Source organism: Canis lupus, chromosome 33 (assembly GCF_011100685.1).
Source record: "Canis lupus familiaris isolate Mischka breed German Shepherd chromosome 33, alternate assembly UU_Cfam_GSD_1.0, whole genome shotgun sequence".
In the NCBI taxonomy this organism is placed as follows: domain Eukaryota; kingdom Metazoa; phylum Chordata; class Mammalia; order Carnivora; family Canidae; genus Canis; species Canis lupus.
The window spans coordinates 5,697,301-5,722,697 of record NC_049254.1 but is presented as its reverse complement, the minus strand read 5'-3'; the positions used below and the strand labels follow the sequence as shown (position 1 = coordinate 5,722,697).

At 37.3% G+C, this 25,397-nt stretch overlaps 1 protein-coding gene and 1 pseudogene across 1 annotated transcript; both read right to left on the bottom strand.

The window, feature by feature from the left end:
• Positions 1-812: 812 nt before the first annotated feature.
• LOC100856419 lies at positions 813-2,035 on the bottom strand (annotated as a pseudogene).
• A 15,433-nt stretch (positions 2,036-17,468) lies between these two features.
• Positions 17,469-18,437, bottom strand: OR5K1 (olfactory receptor family 5 subfamily K member 1). The gene is given in 1 exon segment (NM_001389132.1): positions 17,469-18,437. A coding segment is annotated over 1 exon segment (969 nt).
• Positions 18,438-25,397: the final 6,960 nt, after the last annotated feature.

The window sequence follows — 25,397 nt, the reverse complement described above, 5'->3', positions numbered from 1 at the left end:
CCCCAGTTGTGGTGACCTCAAGTCACTTTTTTAGTCTATGTTCAGATTTATGGCAAATGCTAAACATATGTCCTGCAGCCCCCTTCAAGAGGACATACCAGTCAGCCTAGGTGCCTGCCTAATCTGCCCATCAGTGTTCACAGCACAAAGGTAATTCTTTTCTCACCTTCCCTCTTTGCTTTTATGAAGAATTAGTTCCACACAGATGCATATTTCTGCATTAAAGAAAATTCCAGTGGGGGATGGGGTGACTGGGTGATGGGCACTGAGGAGGGCACTTGATGGGATGAGCACTGGGTGTTATACTATATGTTGGCAAATCGAATTTAAATAAAAAATTAAAAAAAATTCCCAGTGATTTTTTTTCTCTTCACAGAAAGGTCTAGACTTTTATCTCAGCCGATTTTCTTTTATTTCACATGTGATTTTATCCTTACCTTCTCAAGTATTAAAGAAAATCTATCTGTGACTAGTATCAGCATCTAATGATTCATTTCTCTGGCATTAGCACCTAATTTGATAATGCAGTCTCTCTCACATTAGCATTTGGCTTTCGTTCTTTTATGAAAGAAAATTGCCTTGTGTACACGTTAAACGAGACCAACTAGTCTTGTGTCTGTCTCCTGGGATTGGTACTGAGTCACCAACAAAAAGCATAATGCAAAGAGTTGAAGGTAATTTAAGTAAAATAGTAAGTTCATAGTTAATAAAAGGAAAACATATATTTGCTTAAAATGAATTATGTTGGCTTTGTTTCACCATATTTCTGTCAAAGTCAGACCTGTACCTCCTGCCCAATAAAACTGAAACAATTTTTTTTTGATTTGTAAATTCTTTATTTTGGCTAATATTGACTGCCTTCATTACACCACAGATTTATTATAGCTGAGAGGAATTATTCACTAGATATTCTGGGTTGTTACAAAACACCAAAAATTAGGAAGATACTGCTTTTAGACAGGGATAAGAAGCGGGGGAGAAAAAGCTCAAGGGAGAATACAAGGTCCTGCCCATTCTGGTTATCAGGAAATGAATAACTACATCAGATCTAACTTAAATGCAAGCCTCTCCGAAAAGGCTTTCAGAAAACAGTTGCATAACAATTATCCACCGGACAAAACAAAAGGTCAATGTTTCTAGAAAAGATCTTGACATGAAAGACCAACTGAGGAACAGTTATACATAGCACCATGACAGAGCTGGGATCAGGGCAGCCTGGCATCAATTAAGATGCTACTGTGGAACAGCAATCTCTAGGGGCTAGCTCTCACTCACAGATGTATGTGATGCTTATGGCATAAAGATGTTGTAGACGGTTCTCACGTAGATGTCATCCAGAGGAGGCTTCTTCTTGCTGCCAGGTTCAAGGAATTTCTTAATTGTAGGGATATTACTTATTTTCACTGTAAACTCCTGGAGGTGAGGAAATGCAGACAGGATATTGGGGATTTTCTCTTCTAGAGCCAAAATGATTTGGAGTAGAATAATGTCCGCAAGGCTCAGCTGTTACCAAGGAGAAACCTTTGCCCATGATCCCTTAAAACCTTTTCAAACACAGGAAAGTATCAAATTATAGCCTTCTGGGCCATGTTAACCACTTCCTTTGTTGATCATCTGGTTTTAGAAAAGGATGCATGCTAATCAGTTCCAGCAGATCTAGCGTCCCCTCCACGTACATGTCAATCAGGGTTCTCTCCTTGAGGTCCCTGCCAAAGAGGTGGTGTTTATCCGCTATGTAGTGGAGGATGCTTCGGGTCTGCACCAAATTCATTCCATCAGTTTCAACCATGGGCACTTGTTGGAACAGCAGGTGGTTACCATCCTGCAACTTCTGCAACTGTTCTTTAGTTTCTAAGAATTCTTCATCAAACTCGACTCCAGCAGCAGCTAAAACCCATCTTACGGATTCCATCCGGCCTCTTCCATTAGGATAGTGGAGCTTGGGCTTTGCTGCCATGATGGCCTTTCAGGCTTTCTGGAGTCGGCTCGCAGCACCCGGAGCCCTACAAAGCGCTCAGCGAGCGGTCAAAAACTGAAACAATTTTTTAAAAATGTATAGTTCAGCAGTCAATAGTCTACTGTATAAGATTTTCCTTTTTTTAAAAAAGATTTTATTTATTCATGAGAGGCACACAGAGAAATTTTCCTTTTGAAAAAGAAACTTACTTTGCTTATTTATTTACTGTTATTTTTGCTTTTTATTTATTTATTTATTTATTTATTTATGATAGTCACAGAGAGAGAGAGGCAGAGACACAGGCAGAGGGAGAAGCAGGCTCCATGCGCCGGGAGCCCGACATGGGATTCGATCCCGGGTCTTCAGGATCACGCCCTGGGCCAAAGGCAGGCGCCAAACCGCTGCGCCACCCAGGGATCCCTATTTTTGCTTTTTAAATCACCCACTACATATCTGACTATATATTAAATAATCAGTGAATTGACAAATGCCCCTTTCTGGGACTTTTTGGTTACTTCTCTCCTTTTTAAATTTTTTGCTGTAAAAAGTGAGCTGAGACAGTGAGAAATTATTCAAAAGCGTATTTTATAGTTTATAATAGCAAGTTGGCAAATGTTTTCACTGTAATAACCATTGAAATAATGAAGTCTGATGAGAGGCAGTATTTTGTAACACAAAATTACACATTCAAATGTTCAAAGGGGACAGGCAGGTGGCATCTAAAGAACTAATTGTGGCCATATCTCCCAGCTTTTCAAGAGAAGTTGAAATTTGCTTTTATAAATATTCTCCTGGTCTTTAAATCTTGGAAATTACTTTTTTAAAAGTACTATGCTTTTCTCCACTGCCTGGGCCAAACTAAAACAGTTCAGTGCAACCCCTGGAGGATCTTTCATGACTTCCTGGGTGATGAGTGCGAGTGTGGGTTTGTCGTTAGCCTGGGGTTCAGGTCACAGATACGACTGTGGGATACTGATCAGGGGACTAAATCATATGGGGATTTATTTTCTTGCATGTCCCATGGGGATGACAATATAGCTCTCTCGTAGTATTTTGGCTTATTGGGGGGATAGAAGTGAGGGAGCCCAGAAACTGAAGAGCCAAACTCAGAGTCCACTGCTTTCCTTTTTGTTTCAAAACAGCGATCTTACATTTATACAGGGGAAGACACATTTTACATAGAACAGGTGAGTCAAGCAGTCCTTAACATTCTGTCTCTGAACTTAGCCTTTGATGATTCCTCACTCCTGCCCTATTATATTTCTCAATTTTTCCTGGACTCTTATAATTTGTGTAAACAGGGTGGCCAACACACTATATATCTCATTCCACATGCCCTTCTTACAATGTCATGCTCACGCTTTTCCCATTAAGGGGTCCCTGTCCCCTCTCCTTCAATGTGAGGAAACCTCTGTGACTGTGTCAGTGGTGAAGGATAGCACACATGCCCCACATGGGGCATCCGACACTAGACCCTCAAAGTGCCATGCCCCTCTGCCCTGTTCCCTTGGTACATTCATCCTTGGAACCCTGTAGTCTTGCTGTGAGGAAACAAAGGTGTGTTTTTTTTTTCTGGGATAGCCGTGGCAAAAGGTCACAAGGGGGGAGCTTAAAAACTACAGTAATTTATCATCATCTTACAGGTCTGGAGTCTAGAAGCTTGAAATCAAGGTGTTGGCAGGGCCGTACTCCCTGTGAAACCTGTACCAAAGAATCATTCCTTGCCTCTTCCTAAGCTTCAGGTGGTTTGCTGGCATTTTTATACATTCTTTGGCTCAGAGCAGAATCACTCCAATCCTCCATCTTCACATGATATTTTCCATATATTTTCCATGTGTCTCTCTGCATTATTTTCCTTCTGCTTATCTGTCTCTGTGTCCAAATTTCTCTTTTGACATAAAACACTGATCATATTGGATTAGAGTCCACCTAAATGACCTCATTTGTTTTGAAAATATTTTTAAAAAAGATTTTATTTATTTATGAGAGATGCAGAGAGAGAGAGGCAGAGACAGGCAGAGGGAGAAGCAGACTGCCTCCAGGGAGCCTGATGTAGGACTCAATTTCTGGACCCCAGGATCATGACCTGAGCCGAAGGCAAACGCTCAACCACTGAGCCACCCAGGTGCCCCTAAAAAAGATTTTATTTATTTATTGGAGAGCACAAGAGAGGGGTGTGGAGGCAGAGGGAAGAAGGAGAAGCTGACTTTCTGCTGAGCAGGTATCCTGTCGAGGGCCGAGGCCTCCATTCCATGCCTTTGAGACCATGACCTGCGTGGAAGGCAGACACTTAACTGACTGAGCCACCCAGGCGCCCCCCAAATGACCTCATTTTAACTGGATTACCTCTTTAAGATCTCATTTCCAAGTAAGGTCACATTCTGAGGTACTTAGAGTTAGGACGTCAACAAATCTTTTTAGGGGGGTACAATCCAACCTGTAACACCAGGTCCCAAGGAGGCACCCCATGTTGACTGTGATTCCATCTGGGAGCCAGCACCACGGCAGGTCACACAAGTGGAAAAGCCTTTAAGGTGATTCCAGCCCCAGCCATCATCTGACTGCAACTGTGTGATAGTAGAGTGAGAACTTGCCTAGGTGAGCACAGTCAGCGCCCCCTCTTCCTTTATTCCCCACCCCCCCGCAATCATGGGAGATACTATAGTGGTTATGTTGTGTTAAATTCCTGAGTTTAAGGGCCACATGGCAATAACCCAACGGAAGCATAAGTCACAGTGAGATAGTAAAGAAGATTTCCTCCCACAGGGGCCAATACATCCTGTGGTTGCAATATTTTATAGGGCCTGTGGCTGGATCAGGCCCTGTCTGTTTTCTACCTGGGCCAGCCCTGGCATTTTTCAGGAAGAACATCACAAACTCTTACCTTTCTTAGATACCTGAAGCCTCATCTTTCGCCTTTTACCAACAATACTTTCATTCCCTGTATGTAACAGTTAACACACACCTTCTCTTTGGGTCTTGCCTTGGCAAATATGGTGCATATTCTCTTACCCCTTCTTGTACTGGAAGCATCTTCTCAGGGAGTTTCTAATATTTTTGATGGACATAGAAGCCAAAAGAAGCTTGGGATTGCAAATGTTTTAAATGAACATATCCTTCCTCAAAAATACCAACTTAGTTTTATACCATCGACTCTGGCAGTGGAAAGGAACAAAATGTTCAAGCTGAATGTAATACACGGTTACTAATGTTTTAAAATTTATCTTTGATTTTTGTCAAAGTGGTTTGTGTGCAGAATTTGGAAACCATATTACTTTATGTGGCTTAAAATGAAAAATAGCATCCTCACTGTACCCTCACTGTAATAGTACCCTCACTGTAATTTCTGCCTTCCCCAACCATCAGCCATCTCAACCCTTTTAACTCTTTTTTTCTGGATTTGCTTTTATATTTCTAAACAAACGTAAGAGAAAATCTAGATGCCTTCGGGCTGGCAATGCCTTTTTAGATATAATCCCAATGGCATGATCCATAAAGAAAGAACTGATAAGCTGAACTTTAAAAATTAAATGTCTGCTTGCGAGATACAGATGATTTATCTTTTCCCCCAAGGTTTCATTTAAATTCAAGTTACATATAGTGTAGTATTGGTTTCAAGAGTGGAATTTAGTGATTCATCACTTACATATAACGCCCAGATCACAATCCATGCTCATCACAAGGGTTCTCCCTAATGCCCAGTCCCTCACATAGCCCATCCCCCAACCCCCACCCTCCAGCAACCCTTAGTTTGTTCTCCATAGTTGAGAGTCTTATGGTTTGCCTCCTTCTCTGTTTTTGTCTTATTTTATTTTTCTTTCACTTCCTCTATATTCACCTGTTTTGTTTCTTAAGTTCCATATATGGAAGAAATCATATGGTGTTTGTCTTTGACTGGCTTGTTTCATTTAGCATAACTTACTCTAGCTCCATCCAAATCATTGCAAATAGCAAGATTTCATTCTTTTTGATGGCTGAGTGAGATTCCATTGTATATGTATACCACTTCTTTAGCCATTCATCAGTCGATGGAGATTTGGGTTCTTTTTATAACTTGGCTGTTGCTCATCATGCTACTATGAACATCGGGGTGCATGTGCCCCTTTGAATCAGTATTTTCGTATCCTTTGGGTAAATACCTTATAGTGTGATTTCTGGGTTGTAGGGTAGCTCTATTTTTAACTCTTGAGGAACCTCCATATTGCTTTCCAGAGTGGCTACACCAGCTTGCATTCCCACCAAAGGTGTAAGAGGATTTTCCTTTCTCCACATCCTTGCCAACATCTTTTGCCTAGTGAGTTGTCAATTTTAGGCATTCTGACTGATGTGAGGTGGTCTCTCATTGTGGTTTTGATTTGTAATTTCTTGATGATGAGTGATGAGGATATTTTCATGTGTTTGTTAGCTATCTGGATGTTTTCCTTGGAGAAATGTCCATGTCTTCTGCCCATTTCTTAACTAGATTATTTTTGGAGTGTTGAGTTTGATAAATTTTTTATAGATTTTGGATACTAGCCCTTTTTTCCAATATATCATTTATAAATATATTCTATTTCATAGGTTGCTTTTTATTTTTGTTGATTGTTTCCTTTGCTGTGCAGAAACTTTTTGTCTTGATGAAGTCCTAATAGTTCATTTTTGCTTTTGTTTCCCTTGTCCCCAGCAATGTGTCTAGTAAGAAGTTGGAATGACTGATGTCAAAGAGGTTGCTGCCCATGTTCTACTCTAGGATTTTGATGGTTTCCCATCTCACATTTAGGTCTTTCATCCATTTTGAATTTTTTTGTGTGTATGATGTAGGAAAGGGGTCCAATTTGACTTTTCTACATGTTGCTATCCAGTTTTCCCAACATTATTTTTTAAAAGATTTTATTTGCTTATTCATGAGAGACACAGAATGAGAGAGAGCGAGGCAGAGACACAGCCAGAGGGAGAAGCAGGCTTCATGCAGGGAGCCCAACGTGGGACTTGATCTGGGTTTCCAGGATCAGGCCCTGGGCTGAAGGCTGCGCTAAGAGCCACCCGGGCTGCCCTCCCAACACTATTTTTTGAAGAGACTGTCTTTTTCCATTGGATATTCTTTCCTGCTTTGTCAAAGATTAGTTGATCATAGGTCCATTTCTGGATTTTCTAGTCTGTTCCATTGATCCGTTTTTGTGCTCGTACCATACTGTCTTCATGATTACAGCTTTGTAATATAGTTTGAAGTCCAGAATTATGATTCCTCCAGCTTTGGCTTTCTTTTTCAACATGACTTTGGCTACTCAGGGTCTTTTCTGATTCTGTATAAATTTTAGAATCGTTTTTCTTCTAGCTCTGTGAAAAATGCTGGTGGTATTTTGATAGGGATTGCACTGAATGTGTAGATTGCTTTGGGTAGTGGAGACATTTTAACAATATTTGTTCTTCCAATCCATGAGCATAGAATGCTTTTCCATTTATTTGTGTCTTCTTCAATTTCTTTCATAAGTGTTCTACAGTTTTCAGAATATAGATCTTTTACCTCTTTGGTTGGTTTATTCCTAGGTATCATATGGTTTCTGGTCAGTTGTAAATGGGATGGAACTTTTGATTTCTCTTTCTGTTGTTTCATTATTAGTATATAGAAATGCAACAGATTTCTGTAAGTTGATTTTATATCCTGTGACTTTGCTGAATTCATGTATCAGTTCTAGCAATTTTTTTGGTGGAGTTTTTTCTCCATTTTCTACACAGAGTGTCATGTTGTCTACAAAGAATGAAAGTTTGACTTCTTCCTTACTGATTTGGATGCCTTTTATTTCTTCTTGTTGTCTGATTGCTGAGGCTAGGACTTCTAGTGCTATGTTGAACAACAGTGGTGAGAGTGAGCATGCCTATCGTGTTCCTTACCTTAGGGGAAAAGCTCTAAGTTTTTCCTCATTGAGGATGATATCGAGGTCTTATATATGGCTTTTATGATGTCAAGGTATGTTCCTTCTATCCCTACTTTCTTGAGGGTTTTTATCAAGAATGGATGTTGTACTTTGTTAAATGTTTTTTCTGCATCGATTCAATTTGCTATTATCTTGTTGAGAACTTTTTTTTTAAATATTTTATTTATTTATTCATGAGAGAGAGAGAGAGAGAGGCAGAGACAGAGGCAGAGGGAGAAGCAGACTCCCTGTGGGGAGCCTGATGTGGGACTCGATCCTAGGACTCAGGATCACGACCTAAGCCAAAGGCAGATGCGACCACTGAGCCACCCAGGTGCCCCTTGTTGAGAACTTTTGCATCCATGTTCATCAGGATTATTGGTCTGTAATTCCTGTTTTTAGTGGGGTCTTTGTATGGTTTTGGAATCAAGGTAATGCTGGCCTCATAGAATGAGTTTGGAAGGTTTCCTTCTACCCCTATTTTTTGGAAGAGTTTCATAAAGATTAGGCATTAATTCTTCTTTAAATGTTTAGTAGAATTCCCCTAAGAAGTCATCTGGTCCTGGACTCTAGTTTATTTGGAGATATTTGATTACTGATTCAAATCAGTAATCAGCAAATTCAATTTCTTTGCTGGTTATGGGTCTGTTCAAATTTTCTATTTCTTTCTGTTTCAGTTTTGGTAGTTTATATGTTTCTAGGGATTTATCCATTTTTTCCAGATTGTCTTTTTTTTGACATTTAATTATTAATACTACCCTATTATAATTGTTCATATTTCTGAGATGTTGGTTGCGGTCTTTCCTTTTTCATTTGCGATTTTGCCTTTCTCTTTTTGATAAGTCTGGCTAGGGGTTTTATAAATTTTGTTAATTCTCTCAAAGAACCGCTCCTAGTTTCGTTGATCTGTTCTTTTTAAAATTTCTACCTCATTTATTTCTTCTCTAATCTTTATATTTCCATCATTCTGTTGGATTTAGGCTTTATTTGCTATTCTTTTTCCAGGTCTGTTAGATGTAAGGTTAGTTGCGTATTTGAGATTTTTCTTACTTCTCGAGGAAGGCTTGTATTACTATATACTTCCCACTTAATGACTGCCTTTGCTGCGTCCCAAAGGTTTTGAACAGTAGTGTTTTCATTTTCATTTGCTTCCATATATTTTTTTATTTTTCTTTAATTTCCTGGTTGACCCATTCATTCTTTAATTGGATGTTCTTTAACCTCCATGTATTTGTGGTCTTTCCAATTTTTTCTTGTGGTTGACTTCAAGTCTTTCTGTACTGATCGAGGCCTCATTTGTGACCGAGTATGTGATCTATCCTGGAGAATGTTCCATGTGCATGTGAAAAGAATGTGTTATTCTGCTATTTAGGATGAAATGTTTTAAATATATCTGTTAAGATCATCTGGTCCAGTGTGTCATTCCAAATCATTGTTTCCTTATTGATTTTCTACTTAGATGATCTGTCCATTGCTGTAAAAGTCCCTTAATATTATTGTAGTATTATCAATGAGGTTTTTAAAGTTAATAATTAATTTATATATTTGGCCAATCCCAAGATAGGGGCATATTTACAATTGTTAGATTACTTGTTGGATAGACCCCTTTATTATGATATAGTGCCCTTCTTCATCTCTTCTTATAGTCTTTGTTTTAAAATTTAGTTTGTCTGATATAATTATGGCTACCTCAGCTTTCCTTTGATGTCTGTTAGCATGATAAATTGTTCTTCGCCCGCTGACTTTCAATCTGGAGATGTCTTGGGTCTAAGATGAGTCTCTTGTAAACATATTAATGAGTTTTGTGTTTTTAATCCATTCTGATACCCTATGTCTTTTGTTTTTAAGACTTTATTTATTTATTTATTTTAGGGCACAAGTTGAGGGGAGGCAGAGGGAGAAGGAAAGAGAATCTCAAGCAGACTCTGTGCTGAGTGTGGAGCCTGATGCAGGGCTCGATCTCATGATCATTCAGAGTGCTATTTACATTCAGAGTAATTATTGATATATATGAATTTAGTGCCATCACATTACCTGTGAAGTCAATGTTCCTGTAGATCATCTCTGTTTCTTTCTGGTCTTTGTTGCTTTTGGTCTCTACTGCTCAAAATGTCCCCTTTAATATTTCTTGCAGAGTTGGTTTAGTGTTCACAAACTCCTTTAGTTTTTTTCTTGTCTTTGAAACTCTTTATCTCTCCTTCTATCCTGAATGACAGCCTTGCTGCCAAGTATACTTGGACACATAGTTTTCCCATTTAACATGTCTGAATACATCATGCCACTCTCTTCTGGTCTGCTATGCTTCTGTGGACAGGTCTGCTGCTAACCTTATGTGTCTACACTTGTAGGTTAAGGACCTTTTGTTCCTGGCTGCTTTCAGAATTCTCTGTATTTTGCGAGTTTCACTATGATATATCTTGGTGTTGATCTGTTCTTGTTGATTTTGAGGGGAGTTCTCTGTGCCTTTTGGATTTGGATGCCTGTTTCATTCCTTGGGTTAGAGAAGTTCTCAGCTATAATTAGTTCAAATAATCCTTCTGCCCTCTTTCTTCTGGGACTTCTATGATATGGATTTTATTGCGCTTGATGGAATTGCTGAAGTCTCTGAGTCTCTATTCATGATCTAATAGTTTTCTTTCTCTGTCCAGTTCAGCTTCATTATTTTCCATAATTTTATCTTCTGTATCATTTATTTATTCCTCTGTGCTTTCCATCTTCATTTCCATCTTCACAACCATTCGGCTTTGCATCTTAGTTATAATATGTTTTGTTTCGGCCTCACTAATTTTTACATCTTTTATTTCCACAGCAAGTGTTTCTCTGGTGTCCTCCATGCTTTTTTCAAGTGCAGCTAGTACTTTTATGACTGTTTCTAAATTCTTGTTCGAAAATATTGCTTATATCTGTTGAGCAAATCCTTGGCTGTGATTTCTTCCTGGTCTTTCTTTTGGGGAGAATTCCTCTGTCTTGTCATTTTGTCTAGTTTTCTGTCGTTTGTGAGTTATGAAAGCTTGTTATGTTTCCTGCTCCTAAGTGTAATGCTATATTAAGAAGGTGTCCTGCTCTGTCCAAGACCTGGTGCTTCAGGGAGTGTTCTGGTGTATGCTGTGTGCTCTCTGCTGGCATGTTTTGGCTGCTCTTTTACACAGATATGTCCTCAGCAGAGTTCCTCCTTGTTTGCAGTGGGGAGTTTTTGGACCTTTAACTAGATGTGCTTTGATTTGTCTGTCAAAATAAACCTGGAAAAAGGAAGGCCTGATTCAAAAAGGAGAAAAGGAAAAGGAACTAAAAAACCCTCAAACAAATAGACAAACAGAAAACCATAAGCCTGATTCCAAAGGAAAAAAAAAGAAAGAAGAAATCTAATCCCAAAATGAGAAAAGTAAATGAAACAAACAAACAAACAAACAAATGAACAATAAAGCCTGATTCAAAAGAAGAGAAAAGAAAAAAAGAAAGCCTGGTCCTATTTCCACCAGAATGGAAGCTGTTGCTTTGGAGCATTCTATGAACAACAGACTTGGTACATGTAGGGGGCATGTGCTGGTTTTCTGAGGGCCAGGTCTGCTGCACTGGCTCATAGTCAGACCTGCTCTGGGAAAGATGCCCCTGCAGGGCTCGGTGTGTGTGGGGGTGTGAGTGTAACTAGCTCCAGTCTCCCCTGGGGACACTGTTTTGATCACTGAAGTCCAACAGTCTTGGTTGTTGTTGGGGGGAGGGCATCATCCAGCTCTCTCATGCCCCCCCCCCTCCCCAGGAGAGGAGCTTGCTCCCTGGCTGTTTAGGAACTCTCACAGAAAAGTGAACAATCTCCCCTCCCATGTCCCAGGCTTTCATCAGATCCCTGCCCCCAACCTGCCTGTGCCCAGGCTGTTGGCATGCTGAGTGCCTCAGTTCTGTGTTTTATATCTGGTGTGGCTAGGATTCAAAACTCCACATCTTAAAGGACCTGCCTGACAAGGCACAGACCTGCTCCCTTCCTCCAGAGGAGAGCCTTGAAGCACTGTGTGTGGTGCTGTACTGTCCCAGAAAAGCAGTCACACAGCCACACAGGTGCCTGGAGTTAATGGTGTAACACAGCAAAAAGCTTTGGCCAGGTTATCTTGCCCTCTGTATACACTTCTGTCTCCTGCTGTTGACGAGCCGCTCAATGGTGCCCAGAGAGCCTTATGTCCTTGGAGAGGCAATCAATATACCTTCTTGCAAATGTACTCCAGGAAGGGGAACATTCTCTCTTGGTGCAACCCAGGGCATCTCCATACAACGCTATCCACTGTCAACTCCCAAGTCTCCACCTTCCTTCACCCCAGGAGCACCACTGCTCACCCAGCTTGACTCCAGTGAATGGCACAGATTTCTGAAACCTCAGAATTTGAGCTCCACTATTTGCAAAAATGTGTGACAGTCCATTTCTCTTGATTCCTCAGTCAATGCTTTTATGAGAGTGTTTTTCTTGCAGGAATCTGATGTGTCGCTCTATTTCCCTTCCCTTCTCTTTCTGTCTTCTCTCCACAAAAAGGGCTTCCTCTGTTCTGTGACACCTCAGCTTTTCTCTACCCCAGTTCACATCTCTGCACCCCATGCCGGCCACATTCTCTCCCTCTAATTGTGCAGGTTGTTCTCTTAATCCTCAGATCAATTTCCTATCTGTTCAAAATGATTTGATGTCAACCTAGCTGTGTTCCAGGGACAAGACAAGTCCAGGGTCCCCCTACTACTCTTTCATCTTTACTCTTCCTGATGATTTCTTTATGTGTGAGTTTTGGCAGACTGTGTGCTTCATGGAATTGATCCATTTCATCTAGATCATCAAATGTGTGCACATAAAGTTGTTCATAATATTTCTTTATTGTCTGTTTAATATCCATAAGATGTGCTTGATTTTTAAGAGTTTGAATAGTGAACCAGGAAGTGTTTTCTTATGAAATATTTTTTAAAACATATTGTCTTAAAATATTTTAAAACATATGTAGCATAAAGTCGTTTCCTGTATTTTTAAGATTATCTTTAAAATTAAGTTTTCTGAAGTTTTGGAAGGCATTTATCCATTAACTACAAGATCCATAGAGTATTAGTAAATTTTTGATGATACCAGTACAACGTAAATGTTTATAGTAAATTAGAACTTCTATTTATGTCTTATGAGCTATAGAAGATGGCACTATGATATGACTATATCTATTAAGTGTAAACAGATAAAGTATTTAGGAATAAATATAGTTACTATGCTATATTGTATATTCATATTGTTTTGCATCACAGCATACTTCCTTTCCTACCTTATGTATCCAGAGCTGGTGCTACAGACATCTTAGTAAATATTCAGTTATGCAAGGAGATATTTTATTTGGTCCAATGTAGGAACAATTATCTACTAAAATGCAGGGTTTTTCTCCCCTGCACATGGTCCAAATATAGTCCCTTCCTGACAGATTATAAATATAACCTGAGAGTTATGATATTAAACTGAATTAAAGTTTTAATAGTAAGTATGATTTCTAGAGTTGAATGGGCTGTAGCTATTACATTTTACTTCTCTGATGCTCAGTCAGCATCACTTATGAACCAATATTTAAAATCATATGGTGAAATTGGTTCAGTGATAAAGCAGACCTGCACCGGCAAGCATTGCCAACTTCAGAGTAATTTTTCTGGGCTGGAAATGGGTAGTAAATGAGGACTAATATAATCCTAAAAAGGAATGGTCTATAAAGGGGAGATAAATGACATGCATAATAGTGTATGTATAAAATAAATATTCTCCATGTCACCAAGCTCTGGAAACTCACATAATTAAGTTCAGCCTGGTAACAGGAAATGGCATATTCAGGTAAATCCCCAATAATCAAAATGTGAAAAGAAAGTATTGCCACCATTAAAAATACCTACAAATTAGCTCAAATGTTAATCTTTGTATACACAATGAGGTCACATTTCAATATTAACTGATGAACCAACACAGAATTTCTTGTTATCATAGTATCAATTTGTAAGTCTCTGAAGTGACAGTGCTTCCTCAGGGAAGTAAGACTTGTCTTATTCAATATTCCTGATTGAACTAACTTCTTAAGAATTAATTTCCCTTTAAACATTTATCCCTGCTTAACACTACCGTCTTCTCATCCATTGTGCCAACATATTAGTCGCTGACACTCGATGCAATAAACATTATTCAAATTCAGTGTGAAACCATCTTGAGAAAGATGTGATAGACCTCATAAAGTTGATGAATGAGTTGGAGAACTCCTTGAAGGAAATGTAAAGTCTCAATGACAAATAGGACCTGGTTAGAGTTAGGACAATTAAAAAGTGAATAATAAATGAGAAAAATAAAAACAAATTCAATGGATAAGAATTTGTGCAAATAAGAATTAGGAGAGACCCTTGGGAGAATTGGTAGAGACTTTGGACATTTTACAAAATTGCTCCATTATCAGTACTTATTACTATTGTTCCTTGAATTCAAAAGTTAAGTAATGTTGTATCTAGTTATCATGCTTTATTCTTCTGGAAAGTAAAGCCAAGAAAAACATTTGACATTTGATTCATTGTTTGTAAATTAGTATACATTTGTGATCCTAATTAAATTTTAGTTAAGTGTAAGATAACATTTATTTCTATAAGTTTTATTATTCAAGATAAAGTTCTAAATAAATCTCTTTTCTCCACTTACTGTGGAATAGTGGTCAAGATTTTAAAAGGATTAATTTTTATGAGACTTTTCTTCCTATGTCCAACAGTACTTAGAAGAAAACAGTCTGTGATTCTGTTTTACCCAGTGGTCATTTCTAACATTTCAGACAGTAGCTTGCGCAGTTCAGAGTTATAGCTTAAAGAAAGATCAGAGCACAACAATGTTAATATCACTTGCTTTATTACCTAAACATAACTGAAAATCCAGACAGGAAGAACAGGTTGAGAAAGCCTCACTTTTAAGAACTGTTCCAAAGTCAAAATTTATTTCATAAAAGGAGATTTGGGAAGCATTTATAATAAGATAAGAGGTAGGTATCACCCTAGAAATAATGATGTAGTGAGTTGGGGGATAAAAGGAAAATCAGAAGGAAATAATTGGAGTTTGCTGAGATAGGGCTCTGTGACTTATATTCCCAGGGGCGTGTTCTGGGAATGAGATGGGGAGACAGTAGAATGTTCATTGAAGTTTGGAGAAATATGGCAAAAGGAATCTTCCAGAGAGACTCATGAAAACATCCAAAAGCTTGCATTGAATCTAAACTGCGTGTCATCAGAAGTGCAAAAATGATGCCCTTCAGCCTTTTTTGTGCACCTTTTCTTCAGCTAGGTGCTGGTATATGTCAATTACCAAATACCAGTATTTCCCTCTTCTTGAATATCCTAGAGGAGATGGTCAAGAGAATTCACTTAGAAATTGGCATTGAGAAAGAGCAAGAGAGACCAAGATAGCAGACTTGACAGGAGTTAAATAGTATGTGTTTTAGCTGCAATCATGCTTCCATATCTAGCCTGGGAACTAGTTGTGAATGCAGAAATCAAAACTGATAGTGGCACCAAGAGATAACCAGAAAGTCAGAGAAGATTGAATATCTCAGAAAAATATAGCAGGGACAGAGCTCTATCTGTAGCATGACATCTATCATCAATGCCATGGTATCAGACAAGTACCTGTACATTTAAGTGCAGTTAAGGAAGGATGGGGGTAGGGTTAGGCAAATCCTAAATTTATGGCATTTATATTAGAAACAACCAGGGACACCTGGGTGGCTCAGTCTGTTGAGCCTTCAGCTCTTGGTTGGGGCTCATGTCATGATCTCAGGGTTGTGAAACTGAGCCCCAAACCGGGCTCCAAACTCAGTGCAGAGTCCACTTGAGATTCTTTCTCCCTCCCCCTCCACTTCTTCCTCCACTTGTGCTCTCTCTAAAATAAATAAATAAATAAATAAATAATAAATAAATAAATAAAAACCAAGATATGTCTCCATTTCAAATCTTGGAATGTCTAATTACATGGTATTAGCTAGGTTAGATTTTTTGAAGGTCACAAATAGAAATGAAGTGATGATAAGTTTGTATTCATGAGTTAGGGGGTTGGAAATACTATGTTCCCACAACTTTTTCTAAATAAACTCAGCATGTTGACTTTCCATGTGAAGTCAGCTTAAGTGGCTGGCTAGCCTGGACCAGAGCTGCATCTTGACAATTGCCTTTTGGGAATTTAGATGTGACCTCAGAGCATCAAGAGAAGATGTAGAAGAGGGCATTTTTCTTTTCAGTATTGGACCTTCTTCATCCAGGAGTTAGTCATTATTATTTTTTAAAGTTTTTTTAAATTTTTATTTATTTATGATAGTCACAGAGAGAGAGAGAGAGAGAGAGAGAGGCAGAGACACAGGCAAAGGGAGAAGCAGGCTTCATGCACCCGGAGCCCCACGTGGGATTCGATCCCGGGTCTCCAGGATCGCGCCCTGGGCCAAAGGCAGGTGCTAAACCGCTGCGCCACCCAGGGATCCCCAGGAGTTAGTCATTAAAATCATGACAATGTTCTATTATTTAAGCATATTAAAAAGCTGGTATTTTGTTAACTGATATATCCTAGCACCAAGAGTAGTGCTTGCACTTAGCAAGTTCTCGGGAAACCTATGTTGAATAAATAAATGAAAAGTAATTCTTTCATTTTGCCACATTAAAATCATTAAATTCTTGAAAATAAACAAATAAAATCATTTAATTCCACTTACATTCCACAACTTCAGGTTTTGCAGTGGTGAGAAGAAAAAATAAGTAATTATTATACATAAGCCCTACCCACAGTTCAACAATCATACCTTCATGTCTGTATATGACATAGTATTGTCCTCATTATTGGACCCTTTCCTCACCTCTCAAGATGGAGGATAGAGTTGTTTAGTTTAGCTAACTGACAATAGAGGCTCTTTGAATCTCACGTGAAGTTTAATTACTTGCCTGGGGCTTTATGTTATAGCATCTTTATGAGTGTACATTTGGGAGTAAATAACTCTCTCTGAAGATAACTACTCTTGAAGTTGACATTCCGTGTGTAATTATGCAACTCCATTGGAACCTTAACTTGGGAATATACTACTCACTTTTATTTGACACCTTCACTTTCTTACTACCTCTGTCTTAACAATAGTGTCTCCCACAATGCTATTAAAACTGCATCCTCAAAATTTACTTGCTTCGACTTTGTCTCCCATGGTTGTGAGGGATTTCACTGTTTGAGTGTTCATATCCCCTTAAAATCTTCAGCCTAACTGGAGTGCTCATGCTCTAAGCTGTTAAAGCTGACTGGCTGTAAATGCTAAATAGAATTCTCCTTTATATGTGTAACTGATAATTTTGTTGTTTTCCTTTTTGGAGCTGATAATCCCAATCCCCCTGATGCAGACACAGTCCATGAGCTTGGCAACATTCTAAGCTGTTTCTTGAAGGAATTACAAGTTTGGTTTTGATTTTTGTTATTTTGAATTAAGATTTAGCACAGTTTTCTCTTTCCTGTATATTTTTTCCCATACGTATTGCTTCCTCAATTGATTTTATTATGATATATTTTATATATAACTTGTGCATTTTTTTCTGTGTATTTTCACTTGGAAGAATTTTCCACTTTTAAATCACTAAGCTACAGTCGATATCATTTGTTTCCAACTTTCATGAGATTTTTTTTTCTTCAAAATTTTTCTCAGGACAGTTATTACTTCTTTATTTCTCAGGCTATAAATAAAAGGATTTAGTAAGGGAACTACTATTGTAAACAAAATAGCAGCTGGGATATCTTTATCCCCTTGTTCAAGCAAATTTGGTCTAATGTACATGAAAAAAAGAGATCCATAGAACAATGAAACAGACAAAAAGTGAGATGCACAGGTGGAAAATGCTTTGACCCTTCCTTCTTTGGATTTCATTTTGAAAATAGTAAAGAGAATGTAGAAGTAAGATATTAATACGCTGCCTATGGTGAAGACTTGGATGGAGCCTGAAAAAATAAATAGTACTAGTTCATTGACATAAGGATCAATACAGGAGAGTCTGTATAAAGGAAGAATATCACAGTAAAAGTGATTAATTTGATGAGACCCACAGAAAGTTAGCCTAAGGAGAAGCCCTACGTGAATCATGGAATGCAGGTTTCCTGCTATGTAGGCCCCTGTGGTCATCTGAAGGCAGAGCTTCTTCGACATCATGGTGTGGTACTGCAGTGGGCTGCAGATGGCCACATAGCGGTCATAGGCCATTGCTGCCAGGAGAAAGCAGTCTGCAGTTTCAACAGTGCAAAGAAAATAAAATTGTCCCATGCACTCATAGAGGGAAACCATCCTGTTCTCAGAAAAGAAGTTCTCTAACATCTTAGGAGTAATGGCCGAGGCACAGCAAGAATCCACAAGAGCCAGGTTGCCCAGAAAGATGTACATTGGCATGTGAAGATGATGCTCTTTTGATATCAGTACCACCAGGCCCAGATTCCCCACCATGGTGATGAGATAGATGGCAAAGAACACCACAAACAGAAGGGTCTTCAACTCTGGGTGATCTGTAAATCCTGTGAGGATAAACTCACTTTTCAGGGTATGATTTTCTTCAGCCATTCCTTACTTCCCTGTTGAGAAAACAATTGTGGAGAAATTAGGTACTAATTTATAATATGTCCAATTTGACTGCTAAGCTAAGTTCAGAAGGACGAATTCTATAAGGCCTTCACATGTTATATGGATTTGGCACATGCCCAATTCTGGACTGTATCAATCTCCTGAAGTTATTATGTAGGGAGCTACTCTTTTAACATTTTTCTAGCATATTTTCAAGAAAAATTATATGCACAGGGAAGGCTTTTGAGATCTTAAGAGGAATATTCAGTGCAAAACTCCTCTATATGGGTTAGGTAAAGATGATTCATAATTTAAGTATCAGCTATTAGTACCAGTGTCTTCAAATAATTTCAATGATTATATATATACTGATTAACAATGATGTTGAGAAAACTATTTCATACAATCATGTTCAAAGCAGCATTATTCACAGTAGCCAAAATTCTAAACAACTCAATGTCCCTTGATGAATGAAAGGATGAACAAAATGTGGTATATATATATATATATATATATATATATATATATATACACAATGAAATATTATTCAACCTTAAAAAGGAATGAAATTCTGACACATGTTAAAATATGGGTGAACCTTGAAGATGTCATGCTAAGTGAAATAACACTAGACACAAAAGAACCAATGCTGTATGATTCCACTTACATGAATTAAAGTCATCAAATTCAGAGAGACAGGAAGTAGAATGATAGGTCAGCAAGAGGGAGAAAATGGGTGGTTTTTGTTTAATATGTTTGGAGTTTCATTTTGGCAAGGTAAAAGAGTTCTGGAAATAGTGATGATGGCTGCAAAATATAAATGCATTTAATGCCACTAATCTGTATACTTAAATATGATTAAAATGTTATTATTTATATTTATCACCATAAAAATTTTTTAAAAGACTATTTTCATTTGTAAATTCTTAGCAAATTACTGTCACCAATGATAAGAGAATATACATTTAAAAATAAAATGCTTTGGGTGAAAAATAGTGCTATTTCGAGGTACTTAAAACTCTGGGTGTTGGGAAGGGGAAGCAGACGGGAGAGAGAGAAAGATGGAAAAGAAAAAAAAGGGCTGTATTAAAAATATTCTAGGACATTTATGATACCATTTATGCATACAATGTATGCAAAGTTATTCATATATGCATAAGAAATTTAAATGTTATCAGAAGAAATTGGAGAAATCTTAAGGATTAAAAATTGATAAATTCAATTATCTAACTATATATCAAAAATGTCATGAGTAAAATCAAATATCAAATGCAAACTGGGAAATTATTGCAATAAATATGATAATACTTCTATAGTTTTATTCTAGAAATACCTTATAGAAATCAGTAGGAATAATCACTAGAAAAAATATAAAGGAAAGGAACAGAAAAATCTCAAAAGAAATACAATTTTCACAAAATAAAAATGTTTTATTTCATTACTAATCAGAAATATCATTTTAAATTAGGTGGGGAAATTTATTTTCCTTATTAAAATAGAATGTTTATTTTATTTTTATTTTTATTATTTTTTTCAAAATATAATTTTTTAAAAAAGAAATGATTTATATTGTCTAACATACAGTGAGATGGGAACTGAAATGCATGCCTCATAGAAGTATAAATTGGTGCCATCATTGGAAAATAATTTGGTTATAGGTTAACAAAACTCTTAACTATTCATACCCTGTGACTAGTAACTACAAATCTAACAGAAAGAAATAATTAGAATCCCAGTTAAAGACTTACATATAATGATGTCCACTGTAAAGTTATTTTTAATAGTGAAAAATTGAAAACACCTAAGTGGTAAACATTTGTTCAGTCTGATCAACTAAGTGTGAAGCAACCATATGATGGTATATTGTGCAATCATTATTTCCTATTCACTACAATGATAAAATTGACATAATAAAACATGTGAAACATAAAATATAATATTCATATACAGAATAATACTAATTTTCCAAATAAATACCTACTATGAATATAAAGGAAAGACAGCACAGAAACACATTAAAATGTTAATACTGGTTTTCTCTGTGCAATGGGACTTATAGGTCACTTTTTCTTTATATTTTCCTCTATTTGAAATTCTCTACCATGAATATTGCTTTTATAATCAGAATACAAAACTTTTATTAAATAAATTCAAAGACATGCTATGTTTTATAACTTATTAGCCCACAATAATCATTGGGGATCTAATGACTGTTTTCTGCACTTCACAGTTTTATTGTGGATAACATCATAATGGGTGTATTGAGGACGTATCTGCTCCATCTCTGTGATAATGACATTCATGATTATAAATAATAATAATTTGCTGACAATCTTGCATGTATCTTGAGTCATTCAGAAATATATTCACATCTTGTGGTAATGTATTCTTAAGGAAACATGTTTCTATGTAAAGCAATGATTCTATGGTACCAAGTTTTATTCTTTCAACAGTGTCAAGTGTTTCCTTGATACTTTAAGCTTCTATAATTTATTAAACTTTGAGCATACTTTTAAAATGTCAATGATCTATCCCTTACATTTTTCCTTATTGATAGAGTTCTAGTTTATTGAAGAATGCTTTATTTAAACCTAGTGTTGTTTATTTTAGTTAATTCGAGAATCATTTGTTCATGGACCTGGTATTTACTAAATGCCTGCTCTGTGCTACATACTTTCTTAGAAGATGATCAATTGATCCTCTGGACCTTTCCACATTGATAGTTTTCCGGATATTCCTTGTCCATAACACTTGTCCATATTCCAGGAACAGAGGAAAGGCATTTTGGACATGTAAAAAGATCTCTTCTCTTTTGCCTTCCTGAAAATATTATTAACTTTTAAATCTCAGACTATTTTGGATTGATTCCTTTAGGAGCAATATTTTAAAAATGAACATTTGAAGTCTCTATAATTTGAATTAGTTTTTAATTAAATCACTTACTCTTGGCAACCTGAAGTCTAAAAATGAATATTTAAAATCTATATAAGTATAATTTGAATAATTTTTTCATTAAATGCCTTACATTTGCCAGCTTGAAGTTACATAGTAAGATTTCCTTCAGTTTTCCCAGTTGATTATAATCAGTCAGACGGAAGTAAGATTTACATTGATATTTTATTTCTCCAAGAACCAGAAGAGAAATTGGAAAGTTCCCTCAAATTACGTCAAAGTTTAAAAGAATGGCTTAAAATTACAGGTGACCTTTGAACAGCACAGACTTGAACTGTGCACATCCACTTAACTATGGGCTTTTTTTTTCCTATATGATATAGTGCTGTAAACATGTTTTCTCTTCCTTATGATTTTCCTAATAGCATTTTCTTTTTTCCAGCTGACTTTGTTGTAATAATACAGTATAACATATAAAATAGGTACTAATTGACAATTTATGTTGTCAAAAAGGCTTCTCGTTAACTACAATGAATAGAAGTTAAGATTTGGGGGTCAAAAGTTATATGTGGATTTTTAATTATACATGGGGTCAGCATTGTTTGCACCCACGTTGTTCAAGGGTTAACTGTATATTACTTTCTCATATGATTGGTTGGAAATGTTCAACACAAACAGTTTAAACATCATTTCATTATAGAGGCTAATCTATTTCATCTGCTAAATTGTAAGTTATATTGCAAACCATATTACTTAAAGAGGTTTCAAAAATACTGTTAATGTTTCCTGTTATTACTATAAAATTACACCTTATTTATTTTTGGTAAATTTAGGCTTCTCTTAAATTCAGAAGTGAGACAAATGAATTATAGTCATTTGTCTAATTTTTAGACAATAGACTTTACATTTAAGGAGAGACTTAAAAGAACTTAAAAGATTGAAAAATAAGAATTGCGACACAAAAAGCTTAAAGAACTTAAAGAAATGTTTCTGGGGGTTAATATTTCCAACAACAACAAAAATATGTCTTATATACTTGCTCACCTGGATTTCCCTGATAAGAGTTTTCTAAAAGCTAGTTGGTTGTCTGGTGCTGATTTTTAAAGTAGATCCAGATATAAAACTATTCTTATGGTTGTTTAGAAAAATATTTCTACTGACAGGCCAGTGATAATATTTCTGTCACGGGTAGAGAATGGTTTAAATATTTTAAATAATTCTGAGGGGATTTTACTGGCATTGACATCAAGTATAACCTGAGAGACTAATTTTTTAAAACATTACTACATACTGAATGGGAATAATTAAGTCTATCCTTTGAGACCTGGAGAGTAAAGCAAATGCCATTTCTAAACACATTTAAGGACCGTGTTTTGATTTTTTTTGAAGATTATATTTATTTATTCATGAGAGACACACAGAGAGAGAGAGGCAGAGACATAGGCAGAGGGAGAAGCAGGCTCCATGCAGGGAGCCAGATGTGGGACTCTATCCAGGGTCTCCAGGATCAGGCCCTGGGCTGAAGGTGGTGCTAAATCGCTGAGCCACCCGAGCTGCCCTGTGCTTTGATTTTAATGTATTTGCATTTATACCACTTATCCTTATCATCAATCTGAATATAGAATCCTAGGCTGAAAGAAAAAATTCCACTGGACTGGAAGAAGTGGAAGCTAAGCTAGGATCTATTGTCACAGAGAAAAGAACGTGTAGAATGAGCAGGGGTCAGAAAGTGGCACTTTTCCCACCTTTTTAAAAACTCAATTCTAAGATCTTCCGTTGAAAAAATATTCATAATGTGTTTAATCTTATATTTTAGTTACTAGAATAAACTTTAATTTTTTTCTTGCAAATCCAGAAGCAGCTTCTCAAAAAGCTCCTTTTCCTCAAACTACTCCCTTATTTAGGACTCTCCCATCATTTATAGTGGAATGACTCCCCATTGCCCATCAACCTCAATCTCAATTTGTTTGGTTGATTACTTATCTTGATTGCCCTACCTCTTCATCATTTGATCTTGTTTCCTAAGTTTATATTCTGCTCTTCCCATATGCCATGCCTATGCCAACCCCTTCTCTTCATGCTTCTCTGAATAAGTCACATTCTTCATTTTGTGCCTTTAGCCTCATCTGTAGTAATCCACCATTTTCTTTCATCTATGAGAACCCTATCCCCTTTTCATCTTCAGACCAACGTCCATATAGCTTTCCTGGGATAAACTTACCTGTTTTCTTCCCAACCTCCTAAGCTCTTGTTGCCCACGTAATACCTCCCAGGTCTCAGTATTTGCCTTGTACAGTCCCCTGGCATTTCATAGGTTAACTCTGGCTTCTCTCCACTTGATTACAATCTCACTAACCTTAGTGTCATGGGTATTTCTGGGATATACCCAAAGAACACAACAAAGAACAAAGCAGAAAAAAAAATCCCTTCCCCCAGAACTAAAATTCTAGAGCAATGTGACTGTTTTAGGTGAAGATCACATTTCTCTGACAATGTAGGACTCAGTGTGTGCCAGGAGAGCAGCATGGGGAAACTTCCCCCTATAATGAGAGCTTGTTAAGAAATGATGGGGGACTGAGTGGGAAATATCAGACAGGGAGACAAAACACGAGAGACTCCTAACTCTGAGAATTGAACAAGGGGTGGTGGAAAGGGAGGTGGGCAGGAGGATGGGGTGACTGGGTGATGGGCACAGAGGTGGGCACTTGACGGGATGAACACTGGGTGTTATGCTATATGTTGGCAAATTGAACTCCAATAAAAATATACAAAAAAAATGATGGGGTTAAGAGAAAGCTTTTGTTTTTTACAAAAGCAACTGTGAAAGAATAATGAATGTTGCTTCTAACTTACTACTCCATTCTTAACTCATGAAATAATGTGGAATTGGTGAAAGATTCCTGGGGTCAGTGAAAAGAATCATGTAGCTCATTAGTTGTTATTCTACTTTTTTCTTACAAATTTATGAAAAAATTTATGCTTACTTAAAACTTTTGGAAAGTCTTTATGTTTAGTACCACACAACAGCTGCCCTTTATTGCTACATTTATTCACACTTTCATGTGATAAATACTTTATGGTACCTACTGTGAGCATCACAATGACAGATTCTGTGCTCTTGAAGCTTCCACTCTAAGAGGAGAGTGGGGAAGCAGATGTTAATACATACATACTAAATAAGAAAAATAGAAAAAAAATAGTAAGTGCTATGGTGAGGACAAAATTGCATACTGTTGAAAAAGACTGGCTGGAAGTTACTTTAGATCAGATGGTTTGAAAGGCTCTGCAGGAGGGATGCCTGAGTGGCTCAGCGATTGAGCGTCCTGGGATCGAGTCCCTCAGGGGGCTCCCTGCGAGGAGCCTGCTTCTCCCTCTGCCTGTGTCTCTGCCTCTGTCTTTGTGTCTCTCATGAATAAATAAATAAATAAATCTTAAAAAAAAAAAGTGCTGTAGGAAAAGTTAGCAGTCAATCTGAGACACGAGTAGTGAGAAGCCAGCCATAGCAGTCTGGCTAAGAGGATGATAGTTATAGAGGCAGAAATAAGTTTTGCATAAAACTTATTTAGGACTCTAAATGAATTCTTGTTTAGAACGCATTAAAGCCGGGGAAAGTGTTTGGTGAGGGGATTGAAGAGTTGATCTTGTAGAATTTGTAACACAGAGCATAGAGTTTGCATTTCATTCTCAGTGCAAGGAGAAGCCTCAGGAGGGTGTATCAGCTTTCTATTGCTGCTGTAACAATTTGCCACAAACTTAGTCATTAAAAATAACACAGATTTGTTCTTTCATAGTTCTGGAGGTTAGAAGTCCTAAGTGAGTCTCGCTGGTCTAAAATTAGAGTGTCAACATCCCTTGTGGAAGCTGTAGGTGAGAATCTGTTTCTTTGCCTTTTCTAGCTTTTGGAGCCTGCCTACGTTTCTTGGTTCATGGTCCTCTTTCACTTTCAAAGCCTGAAATGGCCATTCAGATCTTTTTCACATTGTATCCCTCTGATTTTGACTCTTCTGCTTTGTTTCAACATTTAAAATATTACATTGGGCCCACCTGGATGGTCCAGGGCTGTTTAAT